The sequence below is a fragment of the Xenopus tropicalis genome, chromosome 1 (genome assembly GCF_000004195.4).
Source record: "Xenopus tropicalis strain Nigerian chromosome 1, UCB_Xtro_10.0, whole genome shotgun sequence".
Lineage (NCBI taxonomy): Eukaryota > Metazoa > Chordata > Amphibia > Anura > Pipidae > Xenopus > Xenopus tropicalis.
Window position 1 is genome coordinate 145,057,118 of NC_030677.2, and position 23,681 is coordinate 145,080,798.

The following is a 23,681-nucleotide window of genomic DNA, read 5'->3' on the forward strand; positions in this document are numbered from 1 at the left end:
CCTTTGGAGGGTGGGTTACAGCCTCCCCTGGAATGATGCTGTTACAATGCCCATGCAGATACAGCCCTGTTGTGCCAGTATTTTTGTATTTGTGTCTAAATAGGGAACACAGAGGGCAGTTTTTATTATTATTTGGCTAACTTCACTTGCGCCATGATGTTAAACCCAGTGAAGGAGGCCCCAAAACTGCCGAAGGTTTATATTTAATTGCCAGTTGGAAGTATGTTACTATTTGCTGTGAATATGTCTGTACATATAACCTACACTGTCCATGCTTTCCTTGGCTGTTTGTATTTTGGTATTAACCTTTTGTCTTCTTTCTACATAGGAATGACTGGTATTTTAATGTGTGCAGCTGGATTACCTGTCTGCCTGACAAGAGCCCCCAAACCTATTCTGCACCCTCCTCCTGTCAGCAAAGAGGACATCAAACCTGTTAGTGGCATTAGTGGCATCTGTCGGAAAACTAAGAAGAAACACTTGAAAAAGAGTATGGAAATGGGTTTTATCATACGGGAAAGGGTGGCTGGGATAATGGTGTACAGGGCATTGCTGAGATATAAACATGAGTAGCAAGAAACAGGAATACTCCTGAGAAAGGCAACTGATGCAGTGTTGCTCTGCACTGAAGCATAGGCTCAGCTATTAAGCTGCTTAGTATGGATTCCAAGTGATTAATGTAGTGGTCAGGAGAATAGCTGGATATATAGTGTAGCAGAAATCTGCAAGGATACACAAGCAGTATCACTCTTCAGCAAAAAATAATACTTAGAACCCTGATTTGGGACTTTGGGAAGAACATGCTTGAAGTATTACTTTTCAGCAAAAAATAAAATATAGAACATTACTGTGAAACCAGTGCCCACCCTTGCAGGCACATTGTAGTCTATTTTAGATTAAGCCCAGCTATTAATGCCTGTGATACTTCAAATATCATTGGTGCTCATTTAATTTTCTTTTGTTTGGTGTGACATTAATTTTGTCTGAAATATTTGTTTTATTGGTTAGGAATGTGACTGATGCCTTTTATGCACCACACTTCTATGGTGGCACTGATCACTAGTTCTCAGGTCTGCAACTTACTGTCATCAGAGTAAATTAAGGCTTTTCATGTCAGTACATAAAAAAGTAATACCCAAGTTTTATAGAAGATATGTATTATATGTAATCTAGGCAGGAGTCAGGGTAGGATCAGTTTCCTATCTCTGACATTCTGTTGATTTGGTACCAAGTACAATTTAAGCCTGTTTTCCCCCTGTGTGATGATATTAGGCTAGTAGAGCAAGCTACAGCATTCATAAAGAGAGGTAATCGAACCTAATAATATCCTATAGTCTGTAGGCAGAGAGTACATGGGGAACTTTGATAAATGCAATATAATGAGTGGGTTTTTTTTAAGCTAAAAAGCAGCAGCATTGGCACGGTTAGATATTTCTCATTTAAATAAAGGGACGTGGTGGTTTTTATTACTTTTCAGCTCCTATGCTACCAGCCACAGTCCTAGATTTACAAAGTGTACTACTATAATTACTGTGGCCCCAATAACTGAGCTTTATTGAAAGGAAGACTGAGAGTGAGAGGGCAACATAATGCTTGCCTGGGTGTCCAGAGTCATTTATGGACTGTACAGAGTTGCCCTTTGTAAGGTTTTGGGTTTTCATTCATAGATTAGTGAATTCTGTAGGTAGACGTGACAGTAACCTTTAACTGTGGTTCTCTTTTCCTGCTTCTCACCGTCTGTATTGCTTGCAGTTCTCACTGCTGTGCTACTGTGCTACTTTACTTTCTGACCTATTAAATATTCAGCAGTAGGAGCCGTGCTTACATTATTACATTTGTGAACCAACAGTCTCCAATATTGCTTTCATATTTCTAAATAATTTCCAACTGCCATCTAGACTCCATTAGTTAAAGTTAATCTGACTGGGAACAGACATCTGAGTGGAGCAATATGACCAAGGTATCATGCCTGCAGCGAGTAAATACCTTGATAATAAATTCATTTACATTTTCATTTTTCAGCTGAGCGTGTCCTGCAGTCCTACAGAATCCAAGCATTGTCTCTCTTGTCTTGCATACAAACCTATTTGCACATTTATGTCTCCGATAGCAGGAAAATAGCTTCTAAATGCATTGTGAACTGTGAATAGCTACCATTATTGATAACTGACGGTCAGACAGTGTGTAAAGCTTAATATAAACCTTAAATATTGAGATTAATGTCACGCAGGGAGTACTGTTGCTAAGTAGAACAAGCATCAGTATTGGCAGTGAAACCTAATAACCATTCTAATTCTAAGTAATTTTCTACATTCATTAAAAATGTTAACCGGTTTTAAAGATAATTGCAATTGGAAGTAGTATCTGTCTGTCACTTTCTTTTTTCTGCACTGCTTGCTCTTGAAACTATGTAGGCAGTTGATTAACAGACCAGAAGGTATTCAGTTGCAGTTACATTTGCAAATAAATTCAAAGCCATTGAACATTTTTAATGTTTATTGGATTAGTAATAGGTGGAGATCCAATGTAATTTATTATATCTCTGTCCCTTTTATAGGTAAGAACCCAGAAGAGGTGGTGCGCAGATACATACAGAAAGTAAAGTCTCCTCCCGATGAGGTGAGCACTTCTGGAACACTGGAGACTTTAGGAAGCAGGCTTCGATGGTCCAAAGTATTTGTATAATTATGAAATAATGTGTGTTAAAACACCTATAGGAATATGAGAACATATAATGTATGTGCTTGGCACTGAAAACAGTAACTATTTATAAGACATCTCTATATATTGAACATGTAAATCCTAAACTCTTACCTATATCTCCAATATATCTACCACTATTTTGAAACCCTCTGTCCAATCCACTAATGGTCAATAAAGAAAGTTAGATTGATAACTCTTATACAAAGGCATGATTTATAAAGAGAATAATGTACCCCCTTAATTGTAAAATATAAGAACATAGGACCATATAAAAGTCATAGAGACAGCCTGCCCCTTGTTCTGCCCCCACTCCTGTCTGCTTGTAATTGCCCCCTTTACAAATCCACCCCATTGCTGTTACTTCTCCTGAACCCTTCCTTGTTGTCACACATTTCCTTCCCTCATCCTTTAGCTACCCAAATTTCCCCTCCTTATCTGTCAGTCAGTGTTTCCCTTTCTTAATTCTCCTTGTCTGCGCTCCCCCTTCCCAGGCACATGCATTACCTTGCCTACCCTACTTACACCTATTTCCAGCCCTGAAAGGTCATGTAACACTTAAGTGACTTCTAATATTCTCATATTTTACAAAAGGGAGGTTACAATATTGTTATAATACACAAGTTTTAGTGAGGTGAGTCATATGATAGAAATTACAACACTAGACACTGGTTTTAACAGATTTCATCACTAAGCACTATTTATAAGGATATAATTTACAGGGTATTATTGTGTATTAAAAAGCCATCATAATTGGCTCCTGGTCAGAATCCAACCTCCCACACTATAGTATTTTTTAGATTAAACTAAATAATGACTTGTTGATTTTGCTGTTATAAAGTGGGCTGATCTATGTCTGGTGTCATCTCTCCCTTTAGGATTGCACCATTTGCATGGAACGTCTGGTCACTGCATCAGGTTATGATGGTGTTCTCAGTCATAGAGGCATTCGTGGTGAGCTGGTTGGAAAGCTTGGAAAGTGTAACCACATGTACCATGTGCTGTGCCTGGTGGCCATGTATAACAATGGGAATAAGGTGAGAGAATATAGAATGTGTGTTAAAAGAAAAAAATGAGAAGGGGGCTTTTCACAACCAAAAGGCTGTTGGAGTTCAGGCTCAATCTCGGTGCAAACTTCAGCCGAAGCTGAGAGACACCATCACACGGTGGCAGATTTTTTTTTTTAATTTTAGACCGAAACACACTTAAAGAGGGCACCTGGAAAAAATGGGTACTTGGAAAATCGGGGGACTTATGACAATAAGAATATGTGTTTGGTATAGGATTGCATGAACCCTGTGGAGTTCTGTGCCTGTGATAGCTTTGCTATGGCCATATTTGTGCTAAGTTCTGTTGTAACAAAAGTAAGTGCACTTAGAAGCATAGATTGCGCTCCTTATACTGTTTCTTTAGCCAGGGACCTAAGAGACATTGGCAGTGAATAGCATGTGCGTTTCTTAATTCTAAGTGATAACTGTGATCTGATTAGCTTTTAACTGCAATCAGTATTATGTCCCACATAATGCAGGGTATTACTATAAGGGTAATAATGAAATTGGTATCCCCCAAAAAAATATTACAAACACTTCTTAAATGCAACTATCCATTTTTATCTACATGTATGCTATATGAATACTAAAGGAGAATAAAAGTTTAACTGAAGAAGTAGGGCAGAAATGTTGTTCATTATGTTTTGGGCTTCTGTACCAGCCCAAGGCAGCCACAGCCCTTACTGAGTCACTTACTGAGTTTAGGGACCGATGCACAATATACTGTATATACAAAATATAATAAATAAAATGTCACAATATAAGACTGATTAGTAAATAATACAGAAATTAATAATCAGCCCTGTAGCATCATCCTTAATAACAGACAAATCTTATTTTCTGCTTGATAATTTGTTCCAAACCTTAAGCTTAACTTCTCAACAGCTGCTTAGAGCACACTAAGCATGTGCAGTGTCACTGACACTTGTAACAGATTCCAGTATGGTGACCCCCCCGAGTCAACTTTGAAGTACTGGATCATTACTTCCTTAGAGATGCTGAACCTTTAGGCTTTAGGTTCAAAAAGTTCAATATATAAAATATGGCATTTTTAGCCATATTCAATTTTAGGGTTTAGTTCTCCTTAAAATACTTTCTCAATAAATCACTAATGTAATCTGTTTTTTCTTATCTTGCAGGATGGTAGCTTGCAGTGTCCAACTTGTAAAGCAATTTATGGAGAGAAGACAGGCACACAACCTCCAGGGAAGATGGAATTCCATGTCATCCCACACTCTCTGCCTGGTTACCCAGACTGTAAAACCATACGCATCGTATATGATATCCCAAGCGGCATGCAGGTACCAGCTACTTTCTATCATATTCTAAGGATACCAAATAGACAAGGGTAGTGGCTCTAAAGGGTAATTACCTAGAAAATTAAGATGTTTATATCTGAAATAGCATTTACAGACCAGTGGCACACTGTCAGTCACTAGTCAATGGGAAGAATTTGGTTTATGGCTACTGAGAAAAAAGCCAAGCATTTTCCAGTGGCAACAAGGAGCACAGATCAGTAGTTCCCCTTGCTGCATAGTAACAGCATTCCAACAGGAGAATCACAGCATTAAAACAGAACCCTGTGCTGTTGGCCATTGAGAAGAACTGTAACTGTACTGCTAGACTGTAGGTTACTTCATCAGGGTAATAATTAATATTTCATTCCAGGGGCCTGAACATCCTAACCCTGGCAAGAAGTTTACAGCCAGAGGATTTCCACGACACTGCTATCTACCAGATAATGATAAGGGGAGAAAGGTAAGTTGCATGTAAAACATCATTCCTTGTAAAGAATAAATAACCTTAAATGGCAGTGTTATGTTCTAAATAATATACCATGTACCAATATTAACTGAAGGTTGTTGGGATAATGCTAGTTGTACTATAACAAGTTTCACATCACTGCTTTCATTTTTATAAACTGATTGCAGTAACCATTTACCATTGCTGTAAACTGATTGCTGTAAGACATAAAAGAAACAGATGTTAAAAAAAGACAAAAACCTTGGAATGAGATTACTCTTTCTGGTGCTGGCAGCTTAACCTACTGCAAGCTACTTATGGTCATAGCTGTTTAGATCAGACCTGAATCAATAAAAGCCAAAATAAAAAGCAATGATATCCCTTGCAGGTATTGCGACTCCTACTGGCAGCTTGGGAACGGCGCTTGATATTTGCCATTGGTACCTCAAGCACGACAGGGGAATCCAACACAGTTGTGTGGAATGAGATTCACCACAAGACGGAATTTGGGTCCAACCTGACAGGCCATGGTTACCCAGATCCCAACTATTTGGACAATGTTTTGGCTGAACTTCATCGTCAGGGCGTCATGGAGGAGAGATGCCTCCCATACTGATGATGGCACTGGCAGTTACATAGCTGTGCATATAAAAGCCAGCAGGTGCATACCATTGCCCATCTGCAGGAGGGTGATTTTCTGCACACCAGAAAAATCCAGTTTTTTTCAGGTGCTGCAGTTCTGGAGAAACCTTTGTCACTAAAGGACAAAATTCAGAGAATCATCACAATATGATGCAGAACATCACATAAACCAAGTGGGGTGTGAAGACAATGTCAAGATGGCCTAAAATCAGACACTGGCAGAGCATATGCACTTGTCCACAGTACACAGTGCTGCTAAGGAGGAAAGCAGATGGCACACAGACAAAGGACTCAAGCCAACTGGCGCAGTGAGGAAGAGGGTTCTACAACAGAACATTCCGAGGGGTGAAAAATGAATGAGTCCCATAATTATATATTTAAAAAGCGGGTGCTAAGAACATCCAGTGTTGGTTTTCATCACAATTGTCTCCAGCCAGGAAGTAATATTTTGGTCCTTGCATCTAAGCTTCCTCCCACTTTAAAGCCCAGGCCCAGTAAAGCTCCTTCTGTCCTGCTGTCTGCATGATCTGAGAATATGTTTGATGAATCTGTGTTGAAAAGGACACTAAGCTTCAGAGGAGTATGTATAGCCACAGGACTGCTGTTCTGACCACTATATATAAAATACAGAGTGTTAGAAATGAGCAATAAGGCATTCATTTTAAACCCTTCCCCAAGATCTGCACAAGGTTGTGAGCAATGCATATTAAAGGAACAGTAATGCTTAGATATGTTGCTCCGATATGACACATAATGCTATATATATATTTCTATATGTAAATGCAAAAGGCTCTGAAACCTGTTATTTGAAGTCCTGCATGCCCATTCCTGAAGCACTGGGAGAAACGGGGTTTCCTGCAGCTAAGGCAGTGTTTGAGTTCACTTTATAGAATGTTACTTGTGGTTTGGCATTCCATGTGGCATAAATGCAAGTTGATCTGTTTTTAAAGAAATGTTGTGTTTCTTGTGTGTTAAAAGAGCAGTTTGTAACAATCACACTGATGGCTCTGCAGATGTTGGAGAACAACTCCCACCATCCCACCAACGGCCGAAGGACAACTGTGGTTTGTCCATGCTTGCTACAGACTATTTTATGTATCTTTTGTTCTGCTATGTTTGGAAACTTTTAACTATATGTTTCATTTGTACAACAAGACCGTTAATATAAACATATATCAATTTGAAGCTTTACTGTTCCATTAATGTGCAAAACTGCTAAGCTTTGTGGTCCCTAACAAAGTCTTTTCAGAAAATATTCCAAAAATATCTTAAGGGTTCTCTTGCCAACCCAGGCATTAAATACTTTAAATCATTTCTCTTTGAAAACGTGTTTTAATTTCTGTAATAATTCTTCTGTGGTAGGATATCAGTGGTGCACCACAATCTCCATAAGCACTTCCTGCAGAACCTGTAAAGGCCTCTGTTAGCCTTTGTAACTACTGGCTATACAACACCTCAGCCAAGACTGGACTGACCTACCAAAGGGCCAAGGGATCTCAAATTGGGACCTGGCCATACTTGGCTTCTTTCTTGCAGAATGCCCATCAGCTCATCCTTATTTCAACTTTTGGCCATTATAAAAACCTATACCTTCTGGTACTGTCTATATCTACCTGCTGTCAGAATGGGCCCAGGGTGTCAGGTTCTCTGGTAGAACCTAGGAGACCCAGTCCAAAGCTGACTTTATATGACCCCTGCTTTAGTCCTTGGGAATGTAACTTAAAACGTTTCCATATCTTAAAGCTTCCATACAAAGGCAAACTTTAGGTTATCCCAATTGATGCCTGCTGTTGGCACCCACGTGGGCATTTCTGAACTTGGGGGGAACTTGAGGGAACTGCAGCCCCTCTCTCCCTGTAGGATGAGACATCATATATATTAAGTGAGAAGAGGATTATCATTCTGCTCAGACTACCTATGATCTGGGGGGACTCACAGCATACAGACAACCTCCCAAGATGGTTAGACAGTAGGCCAGGATCAGCCATGAGTGTTTAACCATGCTCAACTATGGTAATTGTGTTCAGATACAATGTACTAAGATATTCGTGTGAAAACAGATAACTAAATACATTTTTGGTCTCACCACCCTCTTCTTTGCAAACACGTAATTTTTAAAACATATACACTGCCAAAAAGAAATTAGAGAGAAAATTACCCATAACTCTTCATCTACCTCCATCTTTACTTGGTCCATATGCACAGGTAACTGCCAAAGACAACCCCAACCTAATAATTGCTGCCAGAATAAAGGAAACAGTTTTCCTCTCTGTAATGTTCTCAATGGATTGTCCTTGAATGATGCTGCTTTCCCATACTAGCCTGATATTATCAGTCAGCCTATTTAGTGTGCATGTCTGTTTGCCTTGCATTTCAAACCAATGCACTGAATCCATTTCAAGTAATACGTTTTCATCCAGTTTCCCTTAAATATGCCAATGTCCCCTTAGCTATTTTTCCTTATGAAGCAACCACAGAAGTTGAAGACTGGGCAGCTGGACTTGATCAGCATATTTCTGCATTACTCCAGGCATAATGGGTTGGTATTTGCTTAATGAACTCAGGAATCATACTTTAAGCGTTTGCTTTTTACATGTTTCCCTTGTTTTGGTAGTCAAATGTAACCTCAATATATGGACTGGAATTGCTAATATGCAGACAAATGCACGTCTAAAGTACTGCACGTATGGATTTCCCTTAAAGGCGTATAAATAAATTGTGCTTATACTTTGGAGCAGTAAAGCACCATGAAAACAAGCAAACAGTATTTGTGTTGTGTAAGTGCTTATAACTGACATTACTATGAGCAGGTGGCAACAATTACACTTTACAAAATACAGTTTTAAAGTTTTAAGCGTTGTAGACATAATTTAAAATATAACAGATATGTTCATATATTTTTTGTTGTGATCTTTCATTATGATAACTGATAGAAATCCTAGGCAAATCTGCCTATAGGAGGCTGCAAATAGGGGGGAAATGCCTTGGGCCATACCACAGAACAACAGCTCTAGGCAGGGTCTTTTTTTACTGTCATAAAACTGGCGAGTTTGTGCCCATATTAGTAAATAAGCCCCATGATATAAGTGTAACTAAGCCTGCAAGCCCACCACTTATGAAAATACTCCCTATACTATTTAACAGTGGGAGGGCGAGGGAGGTTGCTAGGAACTGTAGGTCAACAACAGCTTAAGAGGTTGGGAAACAAGTTCTACCTTCAACCTACTGTATATTAATATCATCTACCTTGACCCTCTGATATATAGGGTCTCGTCTCCTGCATCATGATCATCAAATACGATCATCACTTTAATGCTTAGTCCTCCACCCAATGAATGGGATATCTGATCTCCCACACAGAGGTCTGGTCACCCTTACACCATACAATACTAAATGCCTGATTGAGTTTCCATAAAATGAATGGCTCCATGTTCGATTCTTCTCTCCTACACACAATTAATTAACTGTAATCATGCACTCATAAAATTCGTTTTAACTCTCTGTATTCTCACTGCACCCTACAGTTTAGCGTTCTGATCTGCTGATTTCCTATAATGAAACAGTACTTCCCTTATTCAGTGCAAGACTATCACACTCTATAGTTAAGGCTCACACACCCCAATAAAATGCTGTGCTTCATCTGAAAGTCAGTTAAGTCTGTCCTTTAATCTCTACAGAATGTAGTGATTTCCAGCATTGTCACTCTTCTCCCTACAAAGCCTTTGATGCCCTGCTAAATTCTACAACCCTGTGCACCAAGTGGCCTTAATTATGCTTTACAATGCTATGATCTTTCCCCCACTGCCAGCAATATGTTCTACAGCATTGTTAAATCAACTCCAACCAAAAAATAAATCTGAAACCTACATTACAATATTATATTTATGTGTTAATGTAAGGCTGTTAATAATATGTTCAAAATTGAGATTTAAATAAAAACTAATATAATATTATACAGGTTACATGACAAAATGTGGGTGTGAGCCAGTTGGAGGGAATGCACCCAAGGTCACTCAGCCAGTAGCACAGTAGTAGCATATTTATGTTGGTCCTTCAAAATGAAAGGGGGTGTTAACCCTAAGCACACCAGAGAGAATGCAATCATTTCTGTCAGCACGTATCATGGGATGCATGGAGCAACCTTCTCCATCCCCATAACTGTGCCCCTGCATGTCCCTGCATATGTGAATAAAGAAATCCCTATGGAATTCAGGTGTTGTGTCTGTCTCTGTTCCAGGTTGGTGAGATGATCTGTGCTGCTGGGGAATAGCTGCTCTGTTTGGAATGTTACATGATGGATGTGGCCTTCCAGCTTTGGATAAATTACAACTCCCAACGGCTCCAGCAAACTGCTTGGTGAGCATGATGGAAGTTGTAGTTGGAAGGACACTTAAACAAGGGAAGGGTACTGAAGATTATTGCTATTTAATGGTAATGGTAGAATTTGAACTGCAAACCTCCTCTTTATTTGCTGGAGATGCAATAGCAAAAAAAAAACTTCAATATGCATTTCAAGCAGCTTCTAAGATCAAACGCATTGGACAGTGCAGGAGAATATTACAGAATATTACCCCTGCATATTTATATGGTACCTGTAGGTTAATACGGGGTTGAGGCAGATGGCACGCGTCAATAACTGACTTCTTGCTTGGAAGGGCAGCCGGTGAAGCATAAAGTACTAATTGACATTGTTAAAGGATAAACTTTCTTGCACAGGAAAGATGCAAATAATATTACTTGTTATAGAGTCACATTACTTAACTCCTGATATGCAGAGGATAACTTGCATCCCTCTGACCTCAACAAAAACATACACACCAGGTTCCCCTGGGATTTCCCATTCTGCTGACATTGCATTTAGCTTGATGTGCAGAAGAGATGTAACCAAGACAATTTGTTTAAGAGCAAAACTAGTCAAATAAACTGCCAAGCAAATTTTTATTTATTGTTTGAGTGAAAAAAATCCACAAGATTACAAAAAAACCTATGGCCATGTATTCACTTGAATGGAAAGAAAGCAGAAGCAGCCTGCTTGGTTTGATCTGCTATGTACAGTGACTGTGAATAGGAGTGTCCTCCCTCTCCCTTTTTTCGAAGGCTTGGTGAGCTCTTTCTAGATCCTCAATGGCGAACAGCAGGCATCTTGCTGGGGAGGATACTGCCATACCTGGAATACAAGAATTGTATTGGCCAATATTATATATCAATTAACCCCCAGAATTTAAATGCTCTTACCTGCAAATCCCTTCTCGCTGTGACCCTTACATTCTGCCTTTTCTGCGTTCAGTGAGTTTTCCAAGTATTTGTCCCTTAAAAGATAAATGTCATAAATTATAAGGTTGTGTTAAAGTAAAAGCTTTTAAAAAAATATATACATTAACTGGTTAAAAAAGTCAGGTGCTGGGCATTTCCATAGTTTTGAACAGATCCCACTAAATGAATTGCTTCAGCCCAATAGATCTCCTTGTAGTATGCACAAAGGACTCAGTTACATTGACTTTTAATTTACAACAATATCGGACAGACAAAATCACTTTAGTTAAAGAACCATAACTAGGCCCTGGGGAATGGTATGGGAAAATGGATACTGTAACCAGTGTAATATTGGTTTTTAACATTGGGGTTGAGGTCTGAAACCCTATCTGTGGAGTAAACAAAGGCTTAATCTATAGAAAATATCAGGTCAGTAGGGAGCGCAAGGGTTTTCAATGAATGCAGAAAAGGGGCCATGGCTTCTAACACAGGGAGCCAAAAAGAAACAAATGCACACCTGAGCACATCCTTTGAAAGAAGTAGGTGCCGATAAAGAACCTGTGCCTCAGCATCGGGATCCAATGGATCACTCCAGTCCCCCAGAGTCACAGCCAAATGAGTTCGACTACACCCTCGCACTAAAATACACAATAAATAATGAAAAGGGGACAACAGAGGGACAGGAAAGGGCAAATGTAGGGAGCTTTGTTACCTGTACGGTCAGTCTGCAGGCAGCATGTCCAGTGGGCATTGCGATAAGCCCCTGGATGGTAGGTTGGCAGCAGACGTTGATTACACAAACTGACCTTTCGCAAGGCAGAGAGCCACTGATTCAACTCATTCACATTCTATGCACAGAGTAGAGCACACACAGAGAAATATCAGCTGTACATTGTAACTGTTTAGATCCTATTCATAATAAGGCAGCAGTGTCATCCCCTTGGACAAAACAAATGAGGATTGGTACTACTACAACTAGCAAACTGAAGCGAACAAAACAAAATCATTTTTCCACCTAAACTGGTCCTACTTCCCCCTTTACTGTCTCTATTTAGAGCAGGCTCATTAACCCTGTCAACTCATCATGTTGTCTGAAGGTGATCTTTGATTCCTTTCTCTCCTTCTTTGATCATTTTAACACCACTGTCAGTTTTTCTTATGCAATATTGCGTATTGCTTTCACAAGCAACAGCTAAGATGCTCATGCATGCCCTTTTCCTATCCCGTCTAGACTACTACAACTTGAAACTAACTGGCCTCCCAAACTCTCTTCTCTCCTCATTACATTCTGTATGAAATTCTGCTGCCAGAATCCTCTCATCCAAGAGAGTACAGACACCACCTCTGCTGAAGTCAAAGAATAACTTATATGCTTATTCTCATAACCTTTAGGGCCATTCATTCTGCATCTCTTCTCTTGTGTCTTCATACATTCCTGTTTGACTCCTCTGCTGGTCTCAAAGCAACTACTTGGTCACACCCCACTAATCCTGCTGTTTCCTGCCCTAAACCATGTTGCCTAGCTGCTCCTTATATTTGGAATGACATCTCTGAATTCCTCCTGAGAGAATCCTTCCTCAGTCTCTTCAGAACTAAACTCAAAGACTACTTCTTGGAGCACTCGCACAGCACCTGATGGGAAATAGCACTTATATTGTAGAGTCACCCACTGTAACCTGCAGCACTTAATATACTTGTGCTTGTAAGTTACCCATCCACTTAGATTGTAAGCTCCACAGGACAGGGATCTTCTTCCTCTTGTCTCTTTAACACTCAGAACTTAATCTTTAATGTAACTGTATTTAGTATTTATTTGTATTTCTTATTGTATTGACCCTATTTGTTGTATTCATTTATTGTTCTGCTGTACAGTTCCTAAGTTGTGCTATATTAATGAAATATACATACATTTAAGGTAATTAAAGCAATGCTGACAGGCCAATTTTCTAAATAATAAAGTAGTGCCAACCCCAATATACTTGGATTGGCACATTCATTTTTTAATATGTTACATCTTATCATTGATTGATTCATCATACAGTGCATAAGGTGCAGTTGAATAACTTGTGCTACTTAAGTTTTTTAAACTAAAATTTCTTCCATCTACTGTGGGGTACTGGAATATCTGGATTAAAATCTGAAATTCACAAGTTTTTCATTCTGTGTGTAAGCAGGATTTATCTCATCTTATATAAAAAGCACATGTGTATAAGATATGCCATTGTTTGCATGTAGTACCTTGCACTGTATATACATAATGTGACCTCCCTGGGTCTCACTGTCCTGGCTGATAATTTGCATCATGTTTGGATGCTGGAAAGCATTTTCATCTACTCTCTCAACTGCACAGATCCGATGCACTGGGATAGAAGAACGCACCTGCCAAAAACATAGCATAAAAAGAAAGGATTTTATGGACTTCTTACCAAATGTAAAGAACATTATAGATATATAATTACTTCCATTGCTATTCACCTCTCAAACAGCATTGCTTCTTGCCTTGCAAAGTAGAATGTTGTACCAATATAACTTTGAAATTCAGCCATGTGACAGAGTAGTATAGTTGTAACCCACTCAGATAGCCTTAAGGCCCCCATACACGGGCCGAGTATAGCTGCCGATATCAGTCCCTTGGACCGATTCGGCAGCTTATCGGCCCGTGTAGTGGCAGAACCGAGGGGCCTGGCCGACCGATATCTTAGCCAGGTTAGAAAATCCAGTCGGATCGGGGACCGCATCGGCTCATTGATGCGTCCCCGAACCGACTACCCCATTGCCATGTGCAGAATTCGATCGTTTGGCCCCAGGGCCAAACGATCGAATTCGCCTACACGCCTCCCCGATATCGCCACCCATAGGTGGGGATATCGGGTGAAGATCCGCTCGCTTGGCGACATCACCAAGCGAGCGAATCTGCCCATGTATGGCCACTTTGGCCAGCTTTAGAGGCTTCTAGCAGTTGTAGTATATACACATAAATTATCTCTAAAGCTGGTCACCAGACAAGCAGATCTTTCCCCAGTATGCCTACCTTTTCTCCATTATCTTCTCAATTAATATTATGCAACAATTGGATTAGCTCTAGTTTTACTATTACACAATTCCAATATATAGATTTGCTAGCCCTGACGGGGTAGGGGGTGCAGCTTGTGTCCTGCACCTGTCCAGCATACAGCTCCTATAAGTTTACAATCTATACAGACTGGTAGTTGCACTGCTGATTAGTCATTTAAAGGAAAAGTAACACTAAAAATTTTTAAGTAAAAAATTTATTTTACCCTGCCCCAATAATTGCCCTAAAGCAGTGCTGTCCAACTGGCGGCCCCCCTCTGTGTGGCCCCCCACCTGTCTGGCTGCTTTGATGGCTTACTCTTGTGTAAGCTTTAAATGGTATCATTACTGTGATTAACTGCCCCCCCCTGCATGGTTCTCACCTCAGATTCAGGCTGTAATCAGGCTGTATTGTTTAAATATGTATTCCCCTGTACTGTTCACACCTTTTAATCTCTGCATTGTTCACCCCCTGCAGTGTTCACACCTCAGGCTCAGGCTGTAATCACCCCCATTGTTCCCCTGTTCACACCTCAGGAGCAGTAGAAACCCACAAATAATCCCTGCATACCACAAAAAGAACATATACTGAGGTGGTACTGCAATTAAAAAGTTTTTTAATATATAGTTATTGTGCAGACTGTAGGAGCAGTGCCAGCATTGTGTCACTGTAGGCTGCCTGTGTGTGCCATACAGGCAGCATAGGGCAAGCAGAGTATGGCACACACAGGCAGGGTAGGGAAGGCAGAGTATGGCACACACAGGCAGAGTAGGGCAGGCAGAGTATGGCACACACAGACCAAGTTTGGCACAAACCAGCCAAGAATGGCACACACAGTGAAAGTGTGGCACACGCAGGCAGGGTAGGGAAGGCAGAGTATGGCACACACAGGCAGGGTATGGCAGGCAGAGTATGGCACACACAGGCCAAGTATGGCACACACAGTGAAAGTATGGCACACAGGCAGGGTAGGGCAGGCAGAGTATGGCACACACAGGCAGGGTAGGGAAGGCAGAGTATGGCACACACAAAGGCAGGGTAGGACAGGCAGAGTATGGCACACACAAAGGCAGGGTAGGACAGGCAGAGTATGGCACACACAAAGGCAGGGTAGGGTAGGCAGAGTATGGCACACAGGCAGGGTAGGGCAGGCAGAGTATGGCAGGTTTTTGCTGTACTACAACCATTAATATGGGTATGGTCATGTGATAACATGGGTGTGGTTTCAAGTGGGTGCGGTTTCAAAAAGGGGAGTGGTCAAAACTGGCTTCCATTATCGGCCCTCCACCACGTAGGTCGGAAAAATTCCGGCCCTCGGTACAACAGAAGTTGGACAGCACTGCCCTAAAGCATTCAAAATAATAAATGGTGTGCAGGATAGGGAAATTATTATTTTTAGTGTTACTTTTCCTTTAAGAAGTAAATGTAGAAGGGACAGAAGCTGCATTTAATGAATATAAACACTATAACAAATGCTGTAAAACAGAAATCCAGAAGGCAAAAATAGAAAATGAGGAGAGCATTGCAGCAGAGGCTAAAATTAACTTCAAAATGTTTTATAAGTATATTAATAGTATAAAGATGCGGGTTGAGAGCGTAGCCCCACTGAATTATGGTAACAATATGGTTATAATGCAAATGTGCTAAACCAGTTCTTTCCTTCAGTGTATACAATAGAGAAGCCAGAGTGCCTAGACCCTCCAATAGCTGCACTGTTGGCTCAGCTCAGTCTAGTCAGTGGTTGATGCAAGACAGGTTACAAAAAGGGTTACTCAAAGTTTATATGAAAGAGGCACCAGGGTCAGATGGCATACACCCTCGGAGAGTGATAGAGCTAGGTTGAGTTTTAGCCAGGCCTCTGCTTCTGATATTTTCAGACTCATCTGGTTTCATCTGGTATGATACCTATGGACTGGAGGACATCTGTGGTGGGCAAGTTATTTGAAGGCCTGTTAAGGGATCACATTCAAAATTATGTTCTGGGGAATGGCATTATAAGCAGTAATCAGCATGGCTTTATGAAGGCTAGGTCATGTCAGACAAATTTGATTGCTTTTTATTATAAGGTTATCATGAAACTGGACAGTGGGGGTGCAGTAGATGTGATCTATGTAGATTTTGCAAAGGCATTTGATACAGTGCCCCAAAAATGACTGCTTTCTAAACTAAATTCTGTTGTTCTTAGTGAAGTTGTTTGCACATGGATAGGAAACTGGCTACAGGATCGGGTACAGAGGGTGGTTGTTAATGGTACATTCTCTACTTCGAATAAGGTTCTCAGTGGGGTCCCTCAGGGTTCTGTTTTTGGTCCATTTTTATTTAACTTGTTCAATAATGACTTAGGGGAGGGTATAATAAGTAATACATCAGTGTTTGCAGATGACACAAAACTCTGAAGCCCAATCAATTCTATCCAGGATGTGGCATCCTTGCAGCAGGATCTTGACAAATATGGATGGCTAGGTGGCAGATGAGATTTAATGTAGATAAATGTAAGGTCATGTACCTGGGATATAAAAATATGGAAGCCACTTATACCCTTAATGGGAATGCACTATCCATAATGGAGAAGGGCCTTGGAGTTCTTGTAGATAATAAACTTGGCTGTAGCAAGCAATGCCAGGCAGCAGCTGCAAGGTCCAAACATGGTTTTGAGCTGTATTAAAAGGGGCACAGATTTACAAAAGGATATGGTTATTCAACCACTTTACAGAGTGCGGGTAAGGCACGCTTTTTTCAACCTAACTTACTATGTTACTACATTATAATGTCCTTATATAGATCTGTTATGTCAGTGCCAGAAAAAGATCTAAAACTGCACAATTCCAATAAAGGGGGACAATTTAGAAACACATTTGCTTTCATTATTCTTATTTATATAGACTTATCAAAGCTAACTGCTGACTGGTTTCTACAGGTTGCTGCATTGATGAAACGCTACACACCTCAGCATGTTGCATGTCTATATATTCTATATATATATATATATATATATATATATATACAATTGCACAATTATATGAGCACTATAATATAATTATCCCAGTTTGTATGAATTATTTAAACCACAAAACCTGCAAATTTTACTGCACCACTATCCCATCAGCACTAATACAACATGGTTGAGTTTGTTTAGCTTTCCATCTCCCATTTAGTAGCTGGGATTTCACCATTAAAAGTCATTATATTCACATACACACAGTGCACAGGGAGTAAAAGGAGCCCATACTTGCCAATCTGGTGATTTAGAATAGGACAAAGTCTGACTGCTGAGCCAGAAGTATCTTTTCTTAAAGGTAAATCGAGTCACTAAATTGACAGCTTCGGCTTTCCGTTTGTGTAAAAAGCCTTCCTTTATGGTAACTGATGGGTGAAACAGCGTCCGAGATATCTGGCCACACTCTGAGAGGCAAAGAGAAGAATCCTGATTGGCAACATGAGATGTTACAGATGAGAAAAGGCAGAAATATATGCAGCTCTGTGTCATTGGCCATAGATGTTACACATACAAGGAGACAGAAAAAAAGGGTAGTAAAAAGCACTGAACTCAACAAAAAAGAAAATTATATGAAATTAGTAAAAAGTAGAATAAAGTTGAAGAACAGAATATAACAGGAGGTTTGTGTAATTCAAATTCATTACTAGAAAAACTCCTCTGAAGTCCCTTGTGCGCTTTATTCATCTTTTCAATCTGTTCCACTGAAAGGGAAAGTATACCCCTTTTTCAACATCGTTCAACAAATGCTAAACAAAAGTTTGCCTATTGTTTTTATTAGAAAATATATGTTTTCTGTTATTTCTTGCTCTGTTTACAGGGTAAAATTTAACAAATAATACTTAACAAATCAGCAGTCCACTGAGAAGCCTCTGTATAATGAGCTGCTCTTTATCTAAAAAGCTAACAGGCTGTTGCTGGGGAAAGGAGGGGGTTATTTTAAAGGAGAAAGAAAGGTAAAAACTAAGTAAGCTTTATCAGAAAAATCTATGTAAATACAGCCATAATCACTCACAGAAACGCTGCACTGAGTTCTCTGTCAAAAGATAAGTTGTGTCTGTTTTCCTGTGCCAGAGACTCGCAGCTCTTTGCTCTCTCCCCTCTTCTGCTCCCCCCTCCCTCAAGAATGGCAAGAACTCATTCCCTCCCCTTAGGAATGTGGATCTGAGCCAATCAGCAGGAAGCTGACTCATAGTCTAACTAACTGAGCATGTTCACTTGGTCTGGGTGTCTGTGCAGGAGCAAGGCATTATGGTAACTTTCTTTACACAGCTCAGCGTTTTTTCTTCCTGTTTGGCTTCTGATCTTCTGAACGGGAGAAATATGGGGAGCACTATTGAGACAACTGAAGGTATGAGATTAACTCTTTAGTAGCCTTTCCTTCTCCTTTAAAGATTCCCTGCTTAGACTAAGAAATTCCTCACTCAGGTTGATTCAAAGGATTCAGGTGCAGACAAAGAAAAAGGCTGATGCCAGTGTAGGGACTGGTGTTTTTCCACAAGCCAAAAAGGAGCATCAGTTAAAAACTTTGTCAGGGCTGCAGCAATCCTTTGGAATCTCCTTAAACGTTCCATCAGATTTTATTTCAGTCTCTTTAAAAACATTTCTTTCTAAATGCTTGTTAGTAACAAAAATACAATTAAAACAAATTTGAATAGTATAATTTTTCACATCTTAACCAAGACTTGGGTAAGCATTAGTTATACCCTCCCCTACTAACAAGAATATATTCTCTTGAATATAAAGGGAGGAAAAGTTCAACATGCATGTAAATGAAAGTGAATTCGAAAGATAATAAAAAATGAAAAAAATAAACCATAGAGGCTAAGAGATTGAATAAAGGATGTCCATTAAAAATTAACTACAGATTGGGCTTAACATAAACTTCCTATCTATTCATGAAATGTCATGGTTCACAGCACTGTTGTAGTGTACAACTACATATAGTGCTAAAAAGGGCTACACTAGCTCACTCACCTGTCTCACTTTCCATATCTATGAGCCTGTCTAGGAAATCCCGCAAACGACCTACACTCTGTTGAATGAAGGGATGCAAAGGGGCCATCCATTGTTCTTTCCCATAACCCAACTGCTGGCCCAAGTTACCAATGCTCTGTACTGCCTAAAGTAAAAGGATAAAATAACGGCAGGAAAACAAGCATTTATGATCAACCAATATTTTGAAGCATTACTAACATAAAAAAACCACAAGTGATAAAGGAATCTGCATGCATAGAAATTATCATGTAGACAATACATTTTGCATGCAAAGGCCATGCAATCAGGGCTGACTTCTGCATACTTTTCTTGCAATACCTTGGCAATCAACAGGAGGGTGCGTGCAGTACGGGGGTCAGCGTGGTGCTCTCTCAAGTGGAACAGTTTGGGAGTGAGGATGGCAGGTGCAAAAAAACGTAGGAAGAGGAAACCACTGATGGCCGCATACTTCACATCCTGGTTGGGGGCACAAAACATTATTGCAGGGTTCTCAGGGCAATGACTTCCTGTCAGTGATGCACCACATGCTGGGTCTTAACCCACTTTAGAGATGAGGGACCTGAAAAAATGTGTGGATCTGATAATTGCAGTCCCCTCTCGTGAGAAGGATTAATCTGTTGAGCACTACTCACCAGTGCAGGGCAGTTACTCTCACCTGGTAGACTGCTCCAGGAAATTGCTCCTCCACCCTTTTGTGTAGTTGCTTGAAGCAAAGACGCATGCCTGATGGGCACTGCTCAACCGACCTCAATATGGCATCAATGATGTCACTCAAGTAGCCCCTCAATGTCTCCAGACTGCTCTCCAAAATGTGATGCTCAGACATTGATCCCTTAAAGGATATACGTCTGTAACAGGATAAGGAGCTATCTCTCAGCTTGCTTACAGAGTGTGGAAATAATTATGGAAAATAGTTCCAAATATAATTATATGACTTATTTCCTTAATATAATGTACTTTCTCATAAAATTACTTGTGCTAGTGTGTGTTGCTGAGTGATTTTAATTTTTTGCTGTCAAGCATCTTTTCACCTAAGATGGGTCGTGTTATGTGAAGCTGGCTCCTGCATTTTACACAAATTATAAATAATGTTTACTGATTGGTGGGAAATATAACCCTGTTAAAACTAAGCCATAGCTGCCTTTGTTGTCCAGTCTCTCACCTGCTGCGATTCAAATCAATCTTGCATGGATCAAGCTCAATGTATCTCTTTTCCTCAAAGATCTTGCTAATAATTGGCCTCAAAATTTCATGAAGAAATGGCATTCCCACTATCTATTAGACAAACCACAAAAATTAAAATGTAGTGAAGGGAAAGGAATCTAGAGAAACAGTTATGCAAAGAGAAAATACAAATAGCAGAACTTGTGGAGTACAGGGGCAGACTGAGAGCTCCATACATAGTGGTTGTTGTGCATGCAGCTGGAGTTTTCTGCTTAGTTAGATTGAAGAACATTGTGGCTTTGTCATACTAACATTAACACTAGCAATTTTACAGTGTGAGCAAAATGAAAAAAACTGCTAGGCAGGTTAGGTTTCCAGAGTGTCAATCTCATTCTTTCTTAAAATGCACAGGTAACCGGGGCACAAATAGGTTTGAGATAGTAACTGTAGGATAACGTACACAGGAACACAAGATAAAACATAAGTTAAAGGTGTTGCTATAATTCAGTACTTGATCAAGACTGGTATAAGCAAAGGCTGTCCAGTATATTTATTGTGGGGACTGGTTGCTCATGCCCTAGGCCTTCAGCTACAAAAGTTAATAGACACCAAAATATAGCAGGAACTCTCAAAATTCACAGTTCTGTAAAGGAGAGGTTAACTTTATTAAAAAAGCATATTAGGTACAAATAGCCCTAAGCATTTCATGCTACACAGCACATAATCAGAGTGCTGAATAAACCGTATAAGGCTATTTACAAGGCCTCTTTACAAGTTTACTACTTCTGTACAACACCTATGGGACCTGTGAGTGCCCGCAGCTTCACTTGTTCGTCTGTGGGGGTCCCAGTGGACCTATGCTTTAGGTCCACTGAAAGTTTTTAAATGGATAGGGCAGCAGAAGTGAGTTTATGACTTCAGCAATAATGGCTTTAGCCTGCAGCTTCTTCACCAAGACTGTAGATGGGCTCATTATACTACAGAACAAGGCAGATTTGTCAGTCCAGCTCTATATACCTATATATTGGAACTTCTCCGCCTTACCTTCATATACTGTTCCATGGATTTTGAAGCAAGGGAGTTGGAACGAAAAAGAGTGTTTGGATCCACTAGAAATAAAAATCACATACATAAAACATAATGTAACAAAATTGCAGTCAAGTCAATAATTATAAAAGAAAAGGTTACAAAGATGTCCAAAAAGATGTCATTGTAATGTTATAAATATATAAGAATTAGAGAAAAGATGGCTCAAGTGTTCTCACCTGTCCGCTTCACCTCTCGCTGGTTGAGTTTATCCAAGAAGGTAACAGCAAGTCCTTGTCCCAGGAAGATTTTCACCAGTTTCACAGCAACTTCTTGACGGCTCTCAGCAGAACAAATCTCCTCTAGGAGAGCCAACAAATTGCAGTCACCCTAGGCAGTGGATATAATAATCAGAAACCATTCATATAAGATTACATATTTATCTACACACTTTAGGAAGCTTGCCTTGACAAATGACTTTCCTATTTAGGGGCCTTCCTACAGAAGGAGCATTTAAGAATCTGGCTCAGCACCCTACCTGATCAGGGGACTGAACAGATTCTACAAGAAGTTGAATCAGAGTCTGATAGTAGAGTGATGGCAGAATCCTCTCTTCTGAAAGGCTCACTTTAATACGCAGTGATCCAAGCTTCCCTCTGACAAACAGAGAAAGTAGAACACATTCACACTCATGAACCTCAGAGGCACTTACATCAAGTTATTCACACTGAAATCTACTGAAAATACGTAAAATATGGTGAATAGCGATATTATACTATGATATCACACACATAGTAGTGATGTGGTTTATTGTCACACAAAACATAGGTTTTTCTACCCATTCTCTTCATCTGTGTTCCCAAAAGGAAGAAGACGGAACCAGCTGGTCACAGCAGGGCTTTTATGCAGTGGCTCAATGGGGAACCATACCTGAGGGGTGTATGACAAATGTGGTTGGTTAATGGGAAACAGATGTGGAAAGAAGGAAAGTAAAGAGGATTATAAAAAAATATCTACTCACCCGACCCAGGAAATCATTTTTTCCAACCATGTCCCAATCCCAAACCTCAATACTGATCATTTGATCGCTGGGATCTAACTCTTCAATTCCTCTAAGGTCAAATTCCAGCACCTCATTCCATCGTGGAAATCGTGTTCGCTTAATCACCTGAAAAAAAAAAATTTTTGTCTAAATAAAAGTAAATAAAAGTAGCAATCCACAATATTTAGCCAAATACAACTAAAAAAGCAGCAGTCCACAGGGCAAAAGCACAGTTGAAAGTGTCAATATGATTTAATAATACAGGTTTGGGTTCCTTTATCAGGAAATCTTTTATTCAGAATCTTTACTCAGAATTACGGCAAGGCCATCTTCATTTTAAGTAGTAATTCTATTTTTTATTAAATCAATTTCTTTTTATCTGACACTGCACATTGCAAAGCAACACATATTTCCCAATGGAGTAACAGGTAACCCAGAAATGTAGAAGCTATGATAGATCCTCCTTACGATTCAGTATGTCTATACACTGTCAATTTATGACTTTAAAAGGGACTTGTCGAATGTCCCAGGTAGTCGCCATGGGCTTAGTTGATGCAGCTCTGCTTGCCTTAGTCTTCAGAGTACAACCTTTAGGGCAGTGATCCCCAACTAGTGGTTCGTGAGCAACATGTTGCTCCCCAACTCCTTTGGATGTTGCAGCCAGTGGCCTCAACACAGGTGCTTATTTTTGAATTCCTGGCTTGGGGTCAAGTTTTAGCTGCATAACAACCAGGTGTACTGCCAAACAGAGCTTCCTGTAGGCTGCCAGTTTACATAGGAGCTACCAAATACCAATCACAGCCCTTATTTGGCACCCTCATGAAAATTTTTCATGCTTGTTTTGCTTTTGACATTTGAGTGTGGCTCGCAGGTAAAAAAGGTTGGGGATCCCTGCTTTAGTTCAAGGGTTAGCAGAGCTGTGCCTTGGCCTAATCAACATCAAGCCGATTTTTGAGCAACTATTGGTTGGGGAGGCCCCTCTGAAGGCCCCATGCACCGGCCAATAAGCTGTCAACT

The 23,681-nt window shown here is 40.0% G+C and overlaps 2 protein-coding genes across 6 annotated transcripts in view; one reads left to right on the top strand and one right to left on the bottom strand.

Annotated features, from left to right (window-relative positions):
- dtx1 (deltex 1) overlaps positions 1-8,891 on the top strand; it is a 31,958-nt gene extending 23,067 nt beyond the window's left edge. For all 3 annotated transcript variants that reach the window (XM_012969921.3, XM_004910627.4, XM_002934268.5), the window contains exons 5-10: positions 329-490; positions 2,558-2,619; positions 3,579-3,737; positions 4,889-5,050; positions 5,418-5,507; positions 5,881-8,891. In XM_012969921.3, the coding sequence (XP_012825375.1) occupies positions 329-490; positions 2,558-2,619; positions 3,579-3,737; positions 4,889-5,050; positions 5,418-5,507; positions 5,881-6,108 (863 nt within the window). In that variant the 3' untranslated portion in view covers positions 6,109-8,891. The remainder of the gene's footprint in view (positions 1-328; positions 491-2,557; positions 2,620-3,578; positions 3,738-4,888; positions 5,051-5,417; positions 5,508-5,880) is intronic.
- A 2,162-nt stretch (positions 8,892-11,053) lies between these two features.
- The window catches only part of rasal1 (RAS protein activator like 1 (GAP1 like)), a 33,288-nt gene continuing 20,660 nt past the window's right edge, over positions 11,054-23,681 (bottom strand). The window contains exons 7-22 of one of the 3 annotated variants that reach the window (XM_018092556.2): positions 22,644-22,790; positions 22,461-22,552; positions 22,161-22,278; positions 21,862-22,012; positions 21,641-21,705; positions 20,595-20,707; positions 20,088-20,280; positions 19,751-19,888; positions 19,412-19,556; positions 18,082-18,138; positions 17,669-17,841; positions 13,626-13,766; positions 12,100-12,235; positions 11,905-12,025; positions 11,370-11,443; positions 11,054-11,301 (exon numbers count right to left, since the gene is read on the bottom strand). In XM_018092556.2, the coding sequence (XP_017948045.1) occupies positions 11,180-11,301; positions 11,370-11,443; positions 11,905-12,025; positions 12,100-12,235; positions 13,626-13,766; positions 17,669-17,841; positions 18,082-18,138; positions 19,412-19,556; positions 19,751-19,888; positions 20,088-20,280; positions 20,595-20,707; positions 21,641-21,705; positions 21,862-22,012; positions 22,161-22,278; positions 22,461-22,552; positions 22,644-22,790 (1,986 nt within the window). In that variant the 3' untranslated portion in view covers positions 11,054-11,179. 3 annotated transcript variants of the gene reach the window in all.